General features: G+C 44.4%; 3 protein-coding genes across 8 annotated transcripts in view; all 3 read left to right on the top strand.

Annotated features, from left to right (window-relative positions):
- Window positions 1-675: 675 nt before the first annotated feature.
- On the top strand, window positions 676-4,659 carry LOC113014851 (DNA-binding protein RFX5-like). Of its 4 annotated transcripts, none has more exons than XM_026156628.2 (7): window positions 676-772; window positions 3,014-3,168; window positions 3,301-3,334; window positions 3,418-3,500; window positions 3,613-3,735; window positions 3,847-3,963; window positions 4,058-4,659. In XM_026156628.2, exons 2-7 carry the CDS (start codon window positions 3,047-3,049, stop codon window positions 4,140-4,142), a joined length of 564 nt encoding a protein of 187 aa, XP_026012413.2. In that variant the 5' UTR covers window positions 676-772; window positions 3,014-3,046; the 3' UTR covers window positions 4,143-4,659. The 4 variants fall into 4 exon arrangements, with proteins under 4 accessions (XP_026012413.2, XP_080152314.1, XP_026012415.2 ...); XM_080296188.1 differs by lacking the exon at window positions 676-772 and adding an exon at window positions 775-1,444; XM_026156630.2 differs by lacking the exon at window positions 676-772 and adding an exon at window positions 1,844-1,984.
- Window positions 4,660-6,002: 1,343 nt separating this feature from the next.
- Window positions 6,003-9,196, top strand: psmb4 (proteasome 20S subunit beta 4). The gene is made up of 8 exons (XM_026156633.2): window positions 6,003-6,206; window positions 7,525-7,651; window positions 7,728-7,807; window positions 7,900-8,046; window positions 8,310-8,391; window positions 8,575-8,691; window positions 8,773-8,861; window positions 9,073-9,196. Exons 1-8 carry the CDS (start codon window positions 6,082-6,084, stop codon window positions 9,083-9,085), a joined length of 780 nt encoding a protein of 259 aa, XP_026012418.2. The 5' UTR covers window positions 6,003-6,081; the 3' UTR covers window positions 9,086-9,196.
- Window positions 9,197-15,260: 6,064 nt separating this feature from the next.
- The window catches only part of rfx5 (regulatory factor X, 5), an 11,131-nt gene continuing 9,251 nt past the window's right edge, over window positions 15,261-17,140 (top strand). The window contains exons 1-3 of one of the 3 annotated variants that reach the window (XM_026156518.2): window positions 15,261-15,357; window positions 16,774-16,928; window positions 17,061-17,094. In XM_026156518.2, coding sequence (XP_026012303.1) covers window positions 16,807-16,928; window positions 17,061-17,094 — 156 coding nt within the window. In that variant the 5' untranslated portion in view covers window positions 15,261-15,357; window positions 16,774-16,806. Of the gene's footprint in view, window positions 15,358-15,404; window positions 16,279-16,299; window positions 16,458-16,773; window positions 16,929-17,060; window positions 17,095-17,140 lie in introns of those variants that run through there. The other 2 variants (XM_026156520.2, XM_026156519.2) reach the window with 2 other exon arrangements.

Raw genomic sequence — 17,140 nt, forward strand, 5'->3', positions numbered from 1 at the left:
TTTCTCTGCAGCACGTTTGAATGAAGACGAGAGGCAGGGGTTTCAGCATCACTAACAAACCTTTCTCTTCCTGTCTGTTCCTGTTTACTCTGTGTACTTTCTCTTTTGTATGATGGAAAATTCATGTGACAAAATAAAGAGCTGTTTTCCTTGAAGATTAAACAGCTAAATATGTCCTCAGTAAAAGTAGAATCACTGATTTGCATCAGCTGTTCAACATAGTTTTACCATAGCATGGCATTTGAATGGTTGACTTTATTCTAATGTGTTTTTTTTTTAAATTAATCTTTTATCCACAATAAAATTCTTGGGTTTGTAGGCAAAAAAACAGATTTTTTACCCTAAGAAATTTGAGATAATATTTAACCATATCCTTTATGTGGTTAATGAGAATTCCGTTTATTAATATTAGATGATCATTTCAGACTGGAGAACCTGAGCTCCCTGCTTCTTCCTAACATTTCTACATGCATGTCAATTTTACGTTTTGTCTGAGCCGGTCTCGCTTTCGCTGTTGCTATGCAGAATTCGACAGAAGAATTCGTCTATTTTGTAACTGGGCAGACCAGGAAAAGGCGTCCAATCAAATTAATTCCTGTTCTAAAAACATTTCTACTCGACGAATAGGATTAAACCCGCTTTTGGTGTCTGGGTAGATTTTTGAGAACTGACCAATGGGAATAGACGCTGGGTTTGTAGTCAGGCAGACATAACAAACTCGTCCAATCACAAAAAAATCTGAAAAGGGGAATTTTGCTGTATCTTGGCTCAGGTACTTTCTTTTTTAAAATAAATAGTGAAGCTGGCTTCGCTTTTCGGATCATCCAGTAATAACAGAATTTATGTATCATTATCAAGAATTATTTGGAAATGAAAAAGATCGCGCTGAAACAATTTAACGGGCTGTTTCAGCGCTTACTAGCTAATGCTTATCAGTTAGCTACTAGCTTAGCTTGTGAGCCACCCTATGATGATTAGCATGCAGGTAGCCCGTATATGTCTGTTATCCGGAACATCACCGGCATCCTAACCGGGAGCCGATTCACGCACGCGTGACAGTCGTGAAACGGTTCTAACATCTGTTCAGAACAACTCAGCCACCGAGTCTGGGCCGCCTCCGGTAGCTAACGCGGAGGACGGCATTAGCCCACTAGCTTCGGAGTAATATGTTCTAGTGATGGGTCGTTCGCGAACGAAATGGCTCTTAGAGCCGACTCTTTGACGTGAACGACGCGAGCCGGCTCCTTATCGCGAGCCGTCACGTGGGGTTTTTTTTCTTTTTCTTTCTCTCACCCTCTCTCTCTCGCCTCCACGTGAGCCTTGTGCTTTACGCTGGGCAGAGGGGGGAGGGGCGGTAGTTACACTCAGTAGCAGGAACAGAGCCAGAGGGAGAGAGAGAGAGAGAGAGAAAGAGAGCCAGGGACAAAAACGTGACATTAGAAAGGTATAGTAATCATCCACAACTATTTTCGGTTGCAGATGATAAAGGATTCAGAAAGTTTATTCATCCAGGCCCATATGACAGAGAATATGCATGTTCTTTTTGTTTTGATATTTTAATTTATATTTAATTGGGTTGTGGTTTGCAGTGTTTTGTGTTGTTTTCACTTTAAATTTGTAAAAGGAAAAAGCTGAAAATTTAAATAGTTAAAAGTTGAAATGTGAATAGTTGATTTTTGTATTATATGATTTATTTATTACATTTTATGTGGAGTGAATAAATAAAAGTATATTTACGGTGGCCCCTACAGACAAAGCACATACAAACTTCAAATCACGTACGAACTCTGATGCATGTGCAAACTCCAAAACACGTACAAACTCCGAAGCATGTAAAAACTCAGAAGCACATAAAAACTCAAAACACGTACAAAAGACAACAGAAGTGCTCCAGGATGCTGGGCGCAGTGTGGAGCTTTTGGTATCTTGTGACTACACAAGCCAGCAAGTACCAACAACCGGATTTGGTGTGTGGTAGTAACAGGTAAATGAACTTTTTTTTAAATTATTTGAATATATATGAGTGCCTGTGTATAAATACACAAACAATACACACATGCTTTCAATTGTGTAATTTAAGTGATCTAGTAGCTCTGCTTTGGAAGTTCAGTTCATGCTAGAAATGTTTTTCGGAGTTTGTACGTGTTTTGTCTCTAGGGGCCACCGCATATATTTATATATAAACATACCGGTATATAAATAAAACCACTTTGTTTTACGTTAGTAATTCTTTTTGTGCATAATTTTATATTATTGTTAATAATAAATAAATTAAAGCAACAAAACAACCTGAAGAGCCGGTTCGGAGCCGAAAGAGCCGGCTCTTTTTAGTGAGCCGAACCGAAAGAGCCGGATCTCTAAAAAGAGCCGGAAATCCCATCACTAATATGTTCAGCTGGGCTCGTGCGTGTGTGTATGTGCCTGGGCAGCAGTGATACCTCAGGGCCCGCTGGATCCCAACACTGGACTGCAGCAGGACTGTGAACTGCATTGAGAGCCACACCTGCCTGATGTCCTAGTAACTAATTGTTGATTTTTAGGCCAAAGCTGATCAAATTAGTTCTTAAACTGTTTCCTCAACACAGTTAGTGTCTCATCATATTTTATTAAACATGGTTAGTTCTGCTGGAAAGCTATGGGAGTCTGTGGGGACTGACCCTATGCTGGCCCCTCTGCTGAACTTCAGAGGAACTGCAGGTGGGCAGGCTGGTTTTAAATGTGTCTGTCCATGTACATTATTGGGGGGGTCTGCGTGCAGTCTTCCAAGATCCTGACTGCACATTGTTGAGCGTGGATGACACAATTTGATCGGTTGACAAGTGGGCTGCAATACACACAGCAGAGTTTGTTGAGAAGAGAACTGCAGACAAACCCTGCAAAGATTTAAAAAAAAAATGAATAAAGAGCTCGCTGCAGGCAGACGGCAGGCCCCAGACTGGACAGCATCCACAAAGCTGGCTTCAGTTGCTGCTTTTGTCCTTACAGTGTGCGTTTTCCTGTGTGTCTCTCTCAGATGGTGTTTCACAGCATTGGTTAGTTGGTCCTGATGTCCGAGGACCAGTGTCACCAACGGGCCGAGGCCTCCCGGCGGGGCCAGGGCGGTCTGGAGACAGGGGAGGGTGACACTGAGCCCAGCATGCTGCTGCAGAAACTGAAGAGCAACATCTCGTAAGTCTGAGTGAGGGCAATGAAGCAGGAAGTGTTTGTGTGTGAAAATGGGGATTAGAATTTCTGAAGCTCTGACGTCCCTGTGTGGTGTTCGTGATGGATCTGATCAGCATGTCCTCTGTCCTCTTACAGGAAACACGTTCAGACCAAAGTAGAGCAGATCCTGGTAAGAAACTTGATGTGAGGTTAAAGTCTGGTTTGGTGCTCACCTCAGGTCTGGTTCATTCACTGTGGGGTTTTTTTCAACAGCAAGATGTTCAGCGTTTCTCTGACAATGACAAGTTGTACCTGTACCTGCAGCTGCCCTCTGGACCGAGTTCTGGAGACAAAAGGTGACGTTGCTTCTCCATTTTGCTCCTTTGTTTTTTATCCTGATAGTTTGTGATTCGTCGTTTTTCTGTCAGAAACGGTGAACCTCTGTAAATCTTGAATTTGTGTTCTCAGCGGCAGCGATTCGAGTTCATTTAACACGGCCGACCAGCTTCACACCTGTAACTGGATCCGCAGTCACCTGGAGGAGCATTCAGACACCTGCCTGCCCAAACAGGACGTCTACGAGACCTACAAGTCAGAAATCACACACACACACAGTGACCTTGTAACAAGGGTGGTTTGACATAGATCTGGTTGCCATGGCGCTCCGATGCTTTCCTGACTGTGCGTCTGTCTGTCCTGCAGGAGGTACTGTGAGAACCTGCAGCAGCGTCCTCTGAGCGCCGCCAACTTTGGGAAGATCATCAGAGACATTTTTCCCAACATCAAAGCGAGACGGCTCGGAGGCCGAGGACAGTCCAAATATCCTTTCAGATTAAAAGTGCAGAAAACCTGAACCCAGTCTAAGGTCAGGAATGCCAGGAGTAACCTTTAGCCTTCCTTAACCCGCTGAAACGTACTGTTACAGCAGCATCAGGAGGAAGACGGTCCTCAACATGCCTCTGCTGCCCAACCTCGACCTGAAGAATGGCCCCATGTAAGTGTTGCTGCAGAGCTGCTTCAGTCACCGACTGCTGCATCCTCGATGCATGAAGGAGCGTTTCCTTCCTCCCTGCAGCTGTCAGACTGTACAATCAGAACTGCTCCCAACAAGCATAGATGTTTACATCAGCGCTGTAACTGCACTAATCAACCGAACAACTGCTACTGTTATAGGTGCATATTACTTTTCTCAGCTTATATACGCTAACTTTTTGGAAGTTACACGTTTACTTTTTAATGCACAGGTACAATCACACAATCTGCACTTTTCTAATTATTCTAAATATTCTTAAATCTTTAAACATCTTTCAGTATCCTGCTCTGTTTGCCACTTATCTGTACTTTAGTTTTAATAACTGTACAGGACTCTGCTTTGGTAACTATGTATGTAACGATGTAAATATGTTAAAGTTGTGTTTCTCACCTGTGTCCTGTTCTTTTTGTATATGTGTGTTTTTGCTACTGTTACAACCAAATTTCCCCTTGTGGGACAATTAAAGGATTATTCTATGCAAACTGCCATGATCATTGATCAATGATCATTGAATGGTTATGAGTACCATCACAGTGGGCTGTATTTTTGCAGGCACTAAATGACCAGATGAAAGACCAGTGAACCTGCTTCTTTTGAGGAATTAACCTCCCTTACTTTCACGATTGACAACTGCCTGAGGCAAAGGGAAGCTGAAAAGAACTACAAGGCCCATAAGGCACCTAGTTCACCTCTGTTGTCCGTCCCCACACCGCCCACTCTTCTCTTCAGCCACCAGTGGAGCCCATGCAGAGTCGGTGCTTGCGGTTGACCCTGAAGGAGAGGAAAAGGCGTTTGAGCCCATTGTTTTACTGCACCGCTCAGGGCATTTTCTCGCTTGTCCTACTGGTCATTCTTTTTCCACAACATGGCAAAACTTGTTTCAGATCACTTGAACAGTACAGATAAATACCTTCTGAAAGTTATGTCAGCAGCCAACAAAAAAGCCATCACAAAGTGCTGGCTTCAGAAATGCCCCTTAACAGGCATTTTATTTATTTTTGTTATGAAACAGTTACATGCATTAGAGCAAATGACATGTGCTATAAGGCTCCAAAGGACCCAGGAAGAAAATGTGGGAGAAATGGTGTTATCGTTTGGCTCTTGAAGCAGACTAGGTGAGATTGTACAGTTGGATCATACAATTTTGCTTCTAACTTTTACTGCAAAAGTAACTATTGTACTTGATTTTGTTAATAATCATCCCATGACCTCTTGTTCCTTCCTTTTCGGCGTGTATGTTCGTGTTTGTATGTTTACAGTTTTAAAAAAAAGGTCAGATATCTCACCTCCTTCAGCTTACCAACCTGGCAAACCTCCCTCTCTGGAACCTTGGCTCGTCACCGTCTCCTATACTCAGTAAGGTTTTGCGCTTCAGAAATAGCATTCTCTTGAGTCTGTATTTGTTGCAGTTTAGTATTTCTAAATTATTCTGAATTTCATCTCAAAAGTTGGCTGCGTCCACAATTATTTTCCTTTTCACATTTAGAATCTGAATCTACTTCACATTTTTTCAGACTTGGGAAAGACAGATGTTGAAGTATTTATCTCTGCCACTGTGTGTTATTAAATCAGAGCAGAGATAAGCTATTTAAAGATATTCTTTTTCATTATCTTCAAATTAAAGGTAAATCAACAACAGCACAATCAGAATGAGGCAGCAACACAGGAAACACCAGTAAACTGCTGGTTTTTTAATTGTTTTTTCTTTTATTATAATTTTAAGAAATTATTCCAGTTAAAATTTATGGTTTTAGAATATTTTAAGACTTTAGTTCAGGTTCACTACTGACGCGCTGTATTGTTTCCTCCCGTTAGTAGGCGGCGGTAAAACGCCATCCTGTGACATCAAACCGGCTAATCGCCTAAAAGAAGGGCCGTTGTCGTCACTTCCGGCAGTATCTAACATGGAGTCTGGTAGAATGAAGTTGAGTCTGTGGGAGGACGGTCCGAAGCCGGGACACTTTTACTCCTTCCCCGGGAGCAGCAGTAGCGGGGCAGGCACAGCTTGTGGACCGGTCCGACACACACTGTGAGTGAGCCGCGGTCCTGCTCCGGGGCCGGTCCCGGTGCCGGGGTTTCGGTTTGAGTGCTGCATCATCATGGAGGAGGCTAGCTAATGCTAAGCTAACTGCCGGGTTACACTGATTTAAACGCTGGGTATTCTCCGTCCTTTCCGCTGAGTAACGTCAGCGCCGACGGGAGACCCGCGGGTCACACCTGAGTCCGCCTGAACTCTCGTGCGGTGTTTCAACAACAGGTTTGGTTGAGTTGGGTGGACCCGTTCCTCGAGCAGCTTCACTGCTGTTTGCTGGCACTAGCGCCATCTTGGGACGTGCACTCAGAGTTAACAGGGTTAAAATTGTGACCCAGGCAGCAATACTCGAGGACAGGCGTCAGTGATCTGTCACTGCAGTGTGGAGGTTTACGGGAAATACAGCCAGGCTTGTCCATGCAGAGCTTTCAGCATCCTGAGGGTGCGTCTGCTTACGTCACCATGGTAACGGGTGGGTGACTGAGAGCAGACGCGTTATCCACAGGGCGCAATTTACTCTGTTTATCAACAGAGTGATGCTTTAGAAACTAACCAATCAGAGTGGCTACAGGCGAATGAACTACTGCTCCCATGAGAATGACCTCTGACCTCCTTTAGCCAAGTCCTTTCTGTTCAGATCATACTGTGTGTGTGTATTATCACTTCCAAGGTAACTGTGCCCTCCACCAATCAGACGTTTAAGCAGAGGATTGTGGGTAGCATAGTTATTTTCTGTTACATGTAGGCGTGTTCCTGGCAACTAGTTTCTTAGCTGAGTAAAAGAGGAGAAAGATTAGGCTAGTCTAAAAGTAAGAATCACTTCGATAGCAAGTTAAAATTGACGACCATTAACTGGACAAAGGCAGAATCATGCTGCTTAACTGTGTGACACCTTTCATCGTGCATTGTGAAATATATAAGTTCACAATGTATGTGTGTTAGAATATACATATCTATACACACACACAGTCCAGACAACGAAGAAACATGCGTGTTGTTTGTGTGTTGTGCCGTGCATTAGTAACGATGCACACTGTTCAAAAATTCATGACAACCACTTCAATAAAAGTTCTACATCTAAAATATCGAGACAGTAAAGCATCTAGGTATTTTCTTTTGCTTAGTTGAAGTCGAGCCACGGGGCAATGGCCCCAGCTTATCTGGGGGAACATCGAGGCATGCCAGGGCCAGCTGAGATGTCCTCTCAGTAGGACATGATCTCTGCCCTCTGGGTTTTCACATGTTCCATCGCACAGGCTAATTACACCACCATTGGACTTGTTTAAAGTAACCGTGCCCCGTCCTCCTTCCACAGGAACCCGATGGTTACAGGAACGTCGGTACTTGGTGTGAAATTCACTGGCGGGGTGGTGATCGCCGCAGACATGCTGGGCTCGTATGGCTCTCTGGCTCGCTTCAGGAACATCTCCCGCCTCATGAAGGTGATGCCACCACCAGCAGAGGTCAGCTGACCGACTGCTTCTTTCAGCAACTTTAATATTGGTGTTTCCTCCACAGGTGAACAACAGCACCATCCTGGGAGCCTCGGGCGACTACGCCGACTACCAACACCTGAAACAGGTCATCGAGCAGATGGTGTAAGCGCGTGCACACACACACGTATGTGCACACTCACATACACACACTTGTACATCCCCCTTCCCATCTCACTGGTGTCGTTTTCCGTCAGTATCGATGAGGAGTTGCTAGGTGACGGGCACAGCTACAGCCCAAAGGCCGTGCACTCGTGGCTCACCCGCGTCATGTACAACCGCCGCAGCCGCATGAACCCACTGTGGAATACCGTAGTCATCGGCGGCTTCTACAACGGGGAGAGGTGAGACTCTGGGTGGGGGGGTGGTTGGGGTCAGACCAGTCAAGCTGCATTCGTATTTGTTACCGCCTGTTTTTTAGTTCTAGGTCAGTTTTGTTTCTTTAATGTTTTATGTTTTTGGTGCTCATGGATACGGCGGTTTTTTTAAAAAAAAGAAAGAAGTATATAACTCCCACGATGCATTTCAGCATGTTTACCTGTTAGAGGTGAACCTGAAATGGGAAGTAGCTCTTCTCTCACCAGGTTGCCGCCTTCCTTCTCTCCAGTTTCCTAGGTTACGTGGATAAACTGGGCGTGGCTTATGAGGCTCCCACAGTGGCTACAGGCTTTGGTGCATACTTGGCTCAGGTGAGTTTCAGCTGTAACGCTCTGCTGGCTTTAGAAGGTTAATCATGTCTAAAGGTTTTTAAGGTGTGGTCATACGGCTGACTAACAGTTGAGGCATTAGAGCGTTACCGTAGAGACCAGTGATGGAGTGTTTGTGCTGAGTTTGGACATGTGCCAGTAAAGCTGTGTTGAATCTGTGTGCAGCCTCTGATGAGGGAGGTGGTGGAGAACAAGGTGGAGATCACCAAACAGGAGGCACGGGAACTGGTGGAGCGGTGCCTCAAGGTGTTGTACTACAGAGATGCTCGCTCCTACAACAGAGTAAGTCGCACCGCCGCGCACACTCAGGTGTACTGGACGCCATCCGGAGAAAGTAACAATTTTATTTCTGTTTCATTTCAGCACGAGATCGCTATCGTCACCGAAGAGGGCGTGGAGATCCTCGGACCCCTGTCTTCTGAAACCAACTGGGACATAGCCCACATGGTCAGGTAGGGTCAAAGGTCAGAAGACGAGGAAGAGTTAGGGATTTTTCCTCCAAGTTTAAAAACTGTTTCTGAGAGTAACCACCACCAATATGTCGATAGCATAACCAAGCAGAACACCTGACTTCACTGTAATGAAAATGTTGATCAGATACAAACAAAGCTTTATTTACAATCTGTAGATGTGACTGACATTTTTCTTCATGTTTCTCTGCAGCGGGTTTGAATGAAGAGAAGTGGCAGCGGTCTCAGCATCACTAACAAACCCTTCTCCTCCTGTTTGCTCCAGTTTACTCTGTACTTTCTCTTTTGTATGATGGAAAATAAATGTAAGAAATAAAGAGAGCTGTTTTCCTTGGTTTATTTGTCATCTGCAGATTATTGAAGATTATCTTCAGATGAAACAGTTAAATTTGTCCTCAGTAAAAGTAGAATCACTGATTTATATCAGCTGTTCCACAGATTTTTACTACTGCACGTTGGTTTAAAGAGTTTAATTTATTTTAACCTCCTAAGACCCGAACTCTTCCACAGCAGCATTTTTAATATCTCTTTGAAATTTGGGCTGATTGGGACCCGATGAATGTAAATACAAAGAATTACCAGATTTTTTAAAACCTAATTTTTGTTTCTAAGAAAAATGAGAGCCACATATGAGGATATTTGTTTAAAATGTTGATAGAACACAACCAGTATAATGTCCTTGTAAGTGGATATGTAGAGGAAAATTGAGTATTTTGGTCTAAATAACCCAAAATGTGATGTCCACATATGTGGACGCCAGGTCCTAGGAAGTTAATGGGGAAGGGCAAAAGACAAAAACCAACAGAACGGGCAGAGAAAAAAAAATGCATATATCAATCACCTGGATCACCTGCTGAGAAAGAAAAAAGAAAGCAAGCAGAAGAGAACAAGAGTAATAGAATAAACAACATCACAATGATATATGGGAATATGACAGTAAATACTAAATATTAAACATTATTGTGCAGCACATAAGATCAACAGAACACAGTGTGCTTTGAGGTAGGAGCCAAAAAGGGTGTAGTTTGTGGGTGTGATCACCCGTGTGTACACCTGTGAGCATGGACGCGCTTGTTTTTAAAAGGTTCCTTCATGTAATAATCTGCTAGAGGGTGTGGGGGGGCCACAGCCCCGTCCTCCAGGGCGTGAAGCAGGTGTGGAGCAGATCAAAACTCCAGACATCCAGAGGCCCCCAGAACACAAGAGACCAAGGAAGACCAACAGAGGGGCAGCTGCGCCACTGTCCCAGAAAGAGCTGAGGAGAGTCCCAGATGAGGGCTCACTCAGCAGCCGCGGAGCAGAAGCCAGGGGGGGTTGCAGTGACCCGCCCATGAGCTCCGCCGGCAGCCAGCTGCGCCTGAGTGACCGAGCCCCAGGCCGAGAGGCCGGGGGCACCCCACCTCCGAAGTGGCCCGAGCGAGCCCCAGGCTCCAGGCCCCGATAAGCGGCCGCCAAGCAGTGAGCCGGTGTGTACCTGGACGCCCATCCCCGGACACAAAGAACCACCAACGCACCGATGTCTGAGGGAGTCCGCCACTGGCAGGGGAAGTGGTGGTAGGGGGAGATAGGCCTCCAAACTTTGGAGGGCCTGAGATGTCCCCAGAGAGGTGGCGTCTGATACCCAACCTGACATATAGACACAGACACACAGGCACACACAGACACAAACATCCATTCCCACCCTCATGCTCTCATATGCACTTACTCCACACTCAACCAACGTGGAGACAGACATAAAGAGACGCTGTACACACAATCACACTCCCCAAGCGTACTCTACAAACCGGGTCTAGGTGCCCCCGCCCCTGGAGGGGGGAACTGCACCCAGACCCAGGTGGTGTTTCCCTTTTCCCTGCGGTGGGGGGAGGCAGACCGCCCCGACTCTGCAGCAGCAGGAAGGCTCCACACTCCAGACCGCAGTCGGACGGCCAACTCCTCCTCCTAGTCCTAGCCCCCCTGCTCCAGCAGGTCGCAGAGAATGGGGGTGAGAGAAGACTCCAAACCTCCCTCCACCCGCTCATTGTAATGTTGATGCATGTGTGTTCTAAAGTGCATTTAAAACCCAGGAGGTTTTGTTTTTTGCCCTTCTCCCCCGTCCCTCTTCTCAGCTGTTTCTCTTTCCCTCTTTCTTTCTCCCCTTCTTTCCCCCAGTCAAGTCTGTCCCATATTCAGTAAGTGAAAATAAAATAAACAATAAAAGGTGAATCAAATGGACCATTACGGCAAGGCTGGGATGGTCAGTTTGGTAAAGTAAATCCGTTGGGCATCTTTCTTTGCCTTTAGACAACAATTCTGATGCAAAAGAGCCAAACGGGACAGGCCAAAAAAAAAAAAAAAAAAAAAAAGGAGGTTAATGGGGGTTTTGTTTTTTTTACTTTTTGGAATTAGTCTTTTATCCACATTAAAATTCTTGGGGTTTGTAGGGAAAAAGCATTATTTACTCTAAGAAATTTGAGATCGTGTAAATATTTTAACCACATCCTTTGTGGTTAATGGGAATTCAGTTATTATAAAATGCTCAGACTGGAGAACCTGAGCTCCCTGCTTCTTCCTAACACTTCTACATGCATGTCAACTTTGTTTTGTTTGAGTTGGTTTCGCTTTTGCTGCTGCTACGCAGAATTTGACAGAAAAATTTGTCTATTTTGTAACTGGGCAAACCAGGAAAAGGCGTCCAATCAAATTAATTTCTGTTCTAAAAACATTTAAGATAAGAGATAAGATAGAACTTTATTAATCCCTCGGGTGGGTTCCTCTGGGAAATTCGACTTCCAAAAAGCACAGCAACGACCGAAGTTACAGTTACAGAATTGTTATATATATATATATATATATATATATATACACACACACACACACACACACACACACACACACATATATAAATACAGAGACAAATATAAATAAAATATACAAAGGGGATAAATAGAATAAATAGGAATAAAAAATAAAAATACAAGTGAATTGCACATTTCAAGTATTGAGTCTATTGCACTGTTGACTATTTACAAAAAGTATTGCACAAGGTATTGTACAGTGAGGTGAAGAGGCACTACAGCTTAGTTGTTCCCCCCTCCTTTGTCCTCCTGTTTCCCCTCCCTCTCCCCTCCAGAGAGGAGTTAAACAGTCTGATGGCGTGTGGGACAAAGGAGTTTTTAAGTCTGTTAGTTCTTGTCTTGGGGAGAAGCAACCTGTCACTGAACAGACTCTTCTGGTTGTTTATGGCCGTGTGCAGAGGATGCCCAGCATTGTTCATAATGTCCATCAGTTTCTTTAATGTCCTTTTCTCTGCCACTGTCACCAGAGTGTCCAGCTTCATGCCGACCACAGAGCTAGCCCTCCTGATCAGTTTCTCCAGCCTGGATGAGTCCTTCTTTGCTGTGCTGCTCCCCCAGCACACCACAGCATAGAAAAGTACTCCAGCAACCACCGACTGGTAAAACATCCTCAGGAGCTTCCTGCAGATGTTAAAAGACCTCAGCCTCCTTTCTACTCAACGAATAGGATTAAACCTGCTTTTGGTGACTGGGTAGATTTTTGAGAACTGACCAATGGGAATAGACGCTGGGTTTATGTATCATTATCAAGAATTATTTGGAAATGAGAAAGAGCGGGCTGTTTCAGCGCTTGCTAGCTAGTCTGAGCTGACTGCAGGTTTCCCCAATATTATGAAAATGTACTGTTTATAAGGTTGGGGAAACCTGCAGTCAGCTGAGACCGAAGAAGTCACCAGGATGATGACGAAACGTTTCTCCCACTGAAAACGCTACGTCCAGATGAACAGAATTCAAGGATTCTTTATTGTCATTCGCATCACATGTTTACATGAGGTGGAATGAAATGATGTGCACACGGTCCCGGAGTGAAAGAAACAGAATAACAAATAAATAGTGCAAAAACCTGAGTACCAGTATGGAGTATAGATACAGCAGCAAACGACCATGATGTCCAGCACTGATAAAGTGACGGTGTCAGTAGTGGTTAAGGTACTACAATATCAGTTCTTGTCCATTTATGTATCGAGAAAGTCTCACAGCTTCTGGAATGAAGCTGTTTCTCAGTCTGGTGGTTTTGCATTTAATGCTCCTCAGCCTCCTGCTTGAGGGGAGCGGGACAAGAAGTGAGTGTGCTGGGTGAGTGGGGTCCTTCACTATACAGGTGGCCCTCGTCTTGCATCTGGAGGTGTATATGTCTGTGATGGTTGGGACACTGCCTCCTTCACCACCCTGTGTAGAGCTTTCCTCTCTGCCTCAGTGCAGTTTCTGTGCCACACGTTGATGCCAGAGCACAGAACACTCTCCACCGCACATCTGTAAAAGGAGATTCCCACACATCTCATCTGCCTCAGGAAGTAGAGCCTCTGGTGAGCCTTCCTGATCAGGCTGGAAGTGTTTTTCCAGGTAAGGTTGCTATCTAGGTACATACCCAGGTACTTGTAGCTGGGTACTACTTAGAGTGCAGATCCTCCAACGTGCAGGGGTGTGTGTGTGTGTGTGTGTGTCTTCTCCTCCTCAAGTCCACAATCTTCTCCTTCGTCTTCTTGTCATTTAAGCAGAGATTGTTTTTCCTGCACCAGTCCTCCAAGTGTTCCACCTCCTTCCTGTAGCCGGTCTCATCGTTTCTGAAGCAACCAACCACAGCTGTGTCGTCTGCAAACTTTACAACATGACAGCCTGGATGGTTGGGTGAGCAGTCATATGTAAGCAGCGTGAACAAAGCTTTATTTGCAATCTGTAGATGTGACTAATGTTTGTGTTCATGTTTCTCTGCAGCACGTTTGAATGAAGACGAGAGGCAGGGGTTTCAGCATCACTAACAAACCTTTCTCTTCCTGTCTGTTCCTGTTTACTCTGTGTACTTTCTCTTTTGTATGATGGAAAATTCATGTGACAAAATAAAGAGCTGTTTTCCTTGAAGATTAAACAGCTAAATATGTCCTCAGTAAAAGTAGAATCACTGATTTGCATCAGCTGTTCAACATAGTTTTACCATAGCATGGCATTTGAATGGTTGACTTTATTCTAATGTGTTTTTTTTTAATTAATCTTTTATCCACAATAAAATTCTTGGGGTTTGTAGGCAAAAAACAGATCAAGTCAAAGTCAAAGTCAACTTTATTGTCAATTCTGCCACATGTACAGGACATACAGAGAATAGAAACTACGTTACTCTCGATCCCTAGATAAAATAGCAAATGAACATTTAAATATAAGAGTGATTAAAAAATGCAGGTAAAATAATTAAAAAGTAAAAATTTAAATAAATACAATACAATTTTACATATAACAAGAAAGCTATACAATATACAATATAATGGGTAAATGACATTGGGTGTAAACCAGGTAAGGTAAGGTAAGGTAAGGTAACTTTATTTATACCTAAAGGCAAGGTAAATTTGCTTTACAGAAAAATGACAGCATTTGACATCCCTTTAAAAACACACATACCTAGTAAATATATAAAACTCACTGTGACACATACTTTAATATTTCGAATCAAAAACAGTTCTTATTTAATTCAGTGACAGCAACGGGGACAAAGCTATTTTTATAACGCTTTGTCCTGCATCTCGGAAATAGAAACCTCCGTCCTGAGGGAAGAAGCTGAAATTCACCCCTTAGAGGATGGGAACCATTATTAAGGATTGATAAAGCCATCCTCTGTACCTGCTTAGAGTACAGGGAGGCTAAACAAGACTGTGGCTCACCTATCAGACGACTGGACCATCTCACTATCTGATTTAGAGAGTTTTTCTCTGTGACAGAGGTCTGACCAAACCATGCCACCAAACAAAAGGATAAAACAGACTCAATAAAAGAACGATAAAACAAAGTTAAAAATTTTTGGTCAATGTGGAAATGAACAAGTTTCCTAAGGCAATAAAGGTGCTGGTGACCCTTTTTACAAACTGATTTGCAATTTTGATCAAAGTTCAGTTTTTCATTTATTATGGTCCCAAGATATTTATATGATTGTACTTGCTCTATTTTCTGACCTTTAATTAAAGTGACTGCTTGCCCATTTTGTCAGAGTAGTGTAGATTTTATACCCTAAGCAATTAGAGATATTTAACCATATCCTTTATGTGGTTAATGAGAATTCAGTTTATTAATATTAAATGATCATTTCAGACTTGAGAACCTGAGCTCCCTGCTTCTTCCTAACATTTCTACATGCATGTCAATTTTACGTTTTGTATTAGCTGGTTTCGCTTTCGCTGTTGCTATGCAGAATTCGACAGAAGAATTCGTCTATTTTGTAACTGGGCAGACCAGGAAAAGGCGTCCAATCAAATTAATTCCTGTTCTAAAAACATTTCTACTCGACGAATAGGATTAAACCCGCTTTTGGTGTCTGGGTAGATTTTTGAGAACTGACCAATGGGAATAGACGCTGGGTTTGTAGTCAGGCAGACATAACAAACTCGTCCAATCACAAAAAAATCTGAAAAGGGGAATTTTGCTGTATCTTGGCTCAGGTACTTTCTTTTTCTTTTTTAAAATAAATAGTGAAGCGGGCTTCGCTTGTTGGATCATACAGTAATAACAGAATTTATGTATCATTATCAAGAATTATTTGGAAATGAAAAAGATCGCGCTGAAACGATTTAACGGGCTGTTTCAGCGCTTACTAGCTAATGCTTATCAGTTAGCTACTAGCTTAGCTTGTGAGCCACCCTATGATGATTAGCATGCAGGTAGCCCGTATATGTCTGTTATCCGGAACATCACCGGCATCCTAACCGGGAGCCGATTCACGCACGCATGACAGTCGTGAAACGGTTCTAACATCTGTTCAGAACAACTCAGCCACCGAGTCTGGGCCGCCTCCGGTAGCTACGCGGAGGACGGGATTAGCCCGCTAGCTTCGGAGTAATATGTTCAGCTGGGCTCGTGTGTGTGTATGTGCGCGCGCGCGCTGTAAATGGCAGCACATGACCACCGGCGCTGTAAACACTGCGGCCACACAGACGACTCCCGATAACGGTAGCGGGCTCCGTGCTGCTCCTCCCCCGCTCCGGGGATTGCCGTAACACAGCCGGCGTTGGTCTCTCCGTTACCGCCCGCGGTCGGGCTGCCAGCCGCGCAGCCGCCGCAGAGCTGTGACCCGGAACGTGGGTTGATTGCATCTGTTTACATCCAGATTTTTTAACCTGGACGGTAAAATTAAACCGTTCTAACTGGATCAGCATCGAGGGCCTGCATGGACGAGACGTGAAACCTGAGTCCCCAGTGGGGTCCGAGTAGGGAAGTGTTTGGCGGTTTCTGAGGTTTCTGGACCCCGCAGGCCTGTATAGTAAAGCTGGGCAGCAGTGATACCTCAGGGCCCGCTGGATCCCAACACTGGACTGCAGCAGGACTGTGAACTGCATTGAGAGCCACACCTGCCTGATGTCCTAGTAACTAATTGTTGATTTTTAGGCCAAAGCTGATCAAATTAGTTCCTAAACTGTTTCCTCAACACAGTTAGTGTCTCATCATATTTTATTAAACATGGTTAGTTCTGCTGGAAAGCTATGGGAGTCTGTGGGGACTGACCCTATGCTGGCCCCTCTGCTGAACTTCAGAGGAACTGCAGGTGGGCAGGCTGGTTTTAAATGTGTCTGTCCATGTACATTATTGGGGGGGTCTGCGTGCAGTCTTCCAAGATCCTGACTGCACATTGTTGAGCGTGGATGACACAATTTGATCGGTTGACAAGTGGGCTGCAATACACACAGCAGAGTTTGTTGAGAAGAGAACTGCAGACAAACCCTGCAAAGATTTAAAAAAAAAATGAATAAAGAGCTCGCTGCAGGCAGACGGCAGGCCCCAGACTGGACAGCATCCACAAAGCTGGCTTCAGTTGCTGCTTTTGTCCTTACAGTGTGCGTTTTCCTGTGTGTCTCTCTCAGATGGTGTTTCACAGCATTGGTTAGTTGGTCCTGATGTCCGAGGACCAGTGTCACCAACGGGCCGAGGCCTCCCGGCGGGGCCAGGGCGGTCTGGAGACAGGGGAGGGTGACACTGAGCCCAGCATGCTGCTGCAGAAACTGAAGAGCAACATCTCGTAAGTCTGAGTGAGGGCAATGAAGCAGGAAGTGTTTGTGTGTGAAAATGGGGATTAGAATTTCTGAAGCTCTGACGTCCCTGTGTGGTGTTCGTGATGGATCTGATCAGCATGTCCTCTGTCCTCTTACAGGAAACACGTTCAGACCAAAGTAGAGCAGATCCTGGTAAGAAACTTGATGTGAGGTTAAAGTCTGGTTTGGTGCTCACCTC

Source organism: Astatotilapia calliptera, chromosome 22 (genome assembly GCF_964374335.1).
Source record: "Astatotilapia calliptera chromosome 22, fAstCal68.1, whole genome shotgun sequence".
Lineage (NCBI taxonomy): Eukaryota > Metazoa > Chordata > Actinopteri > Cichliformes > Cichlidae > Astatotilapia > Astatotilapia calliptera.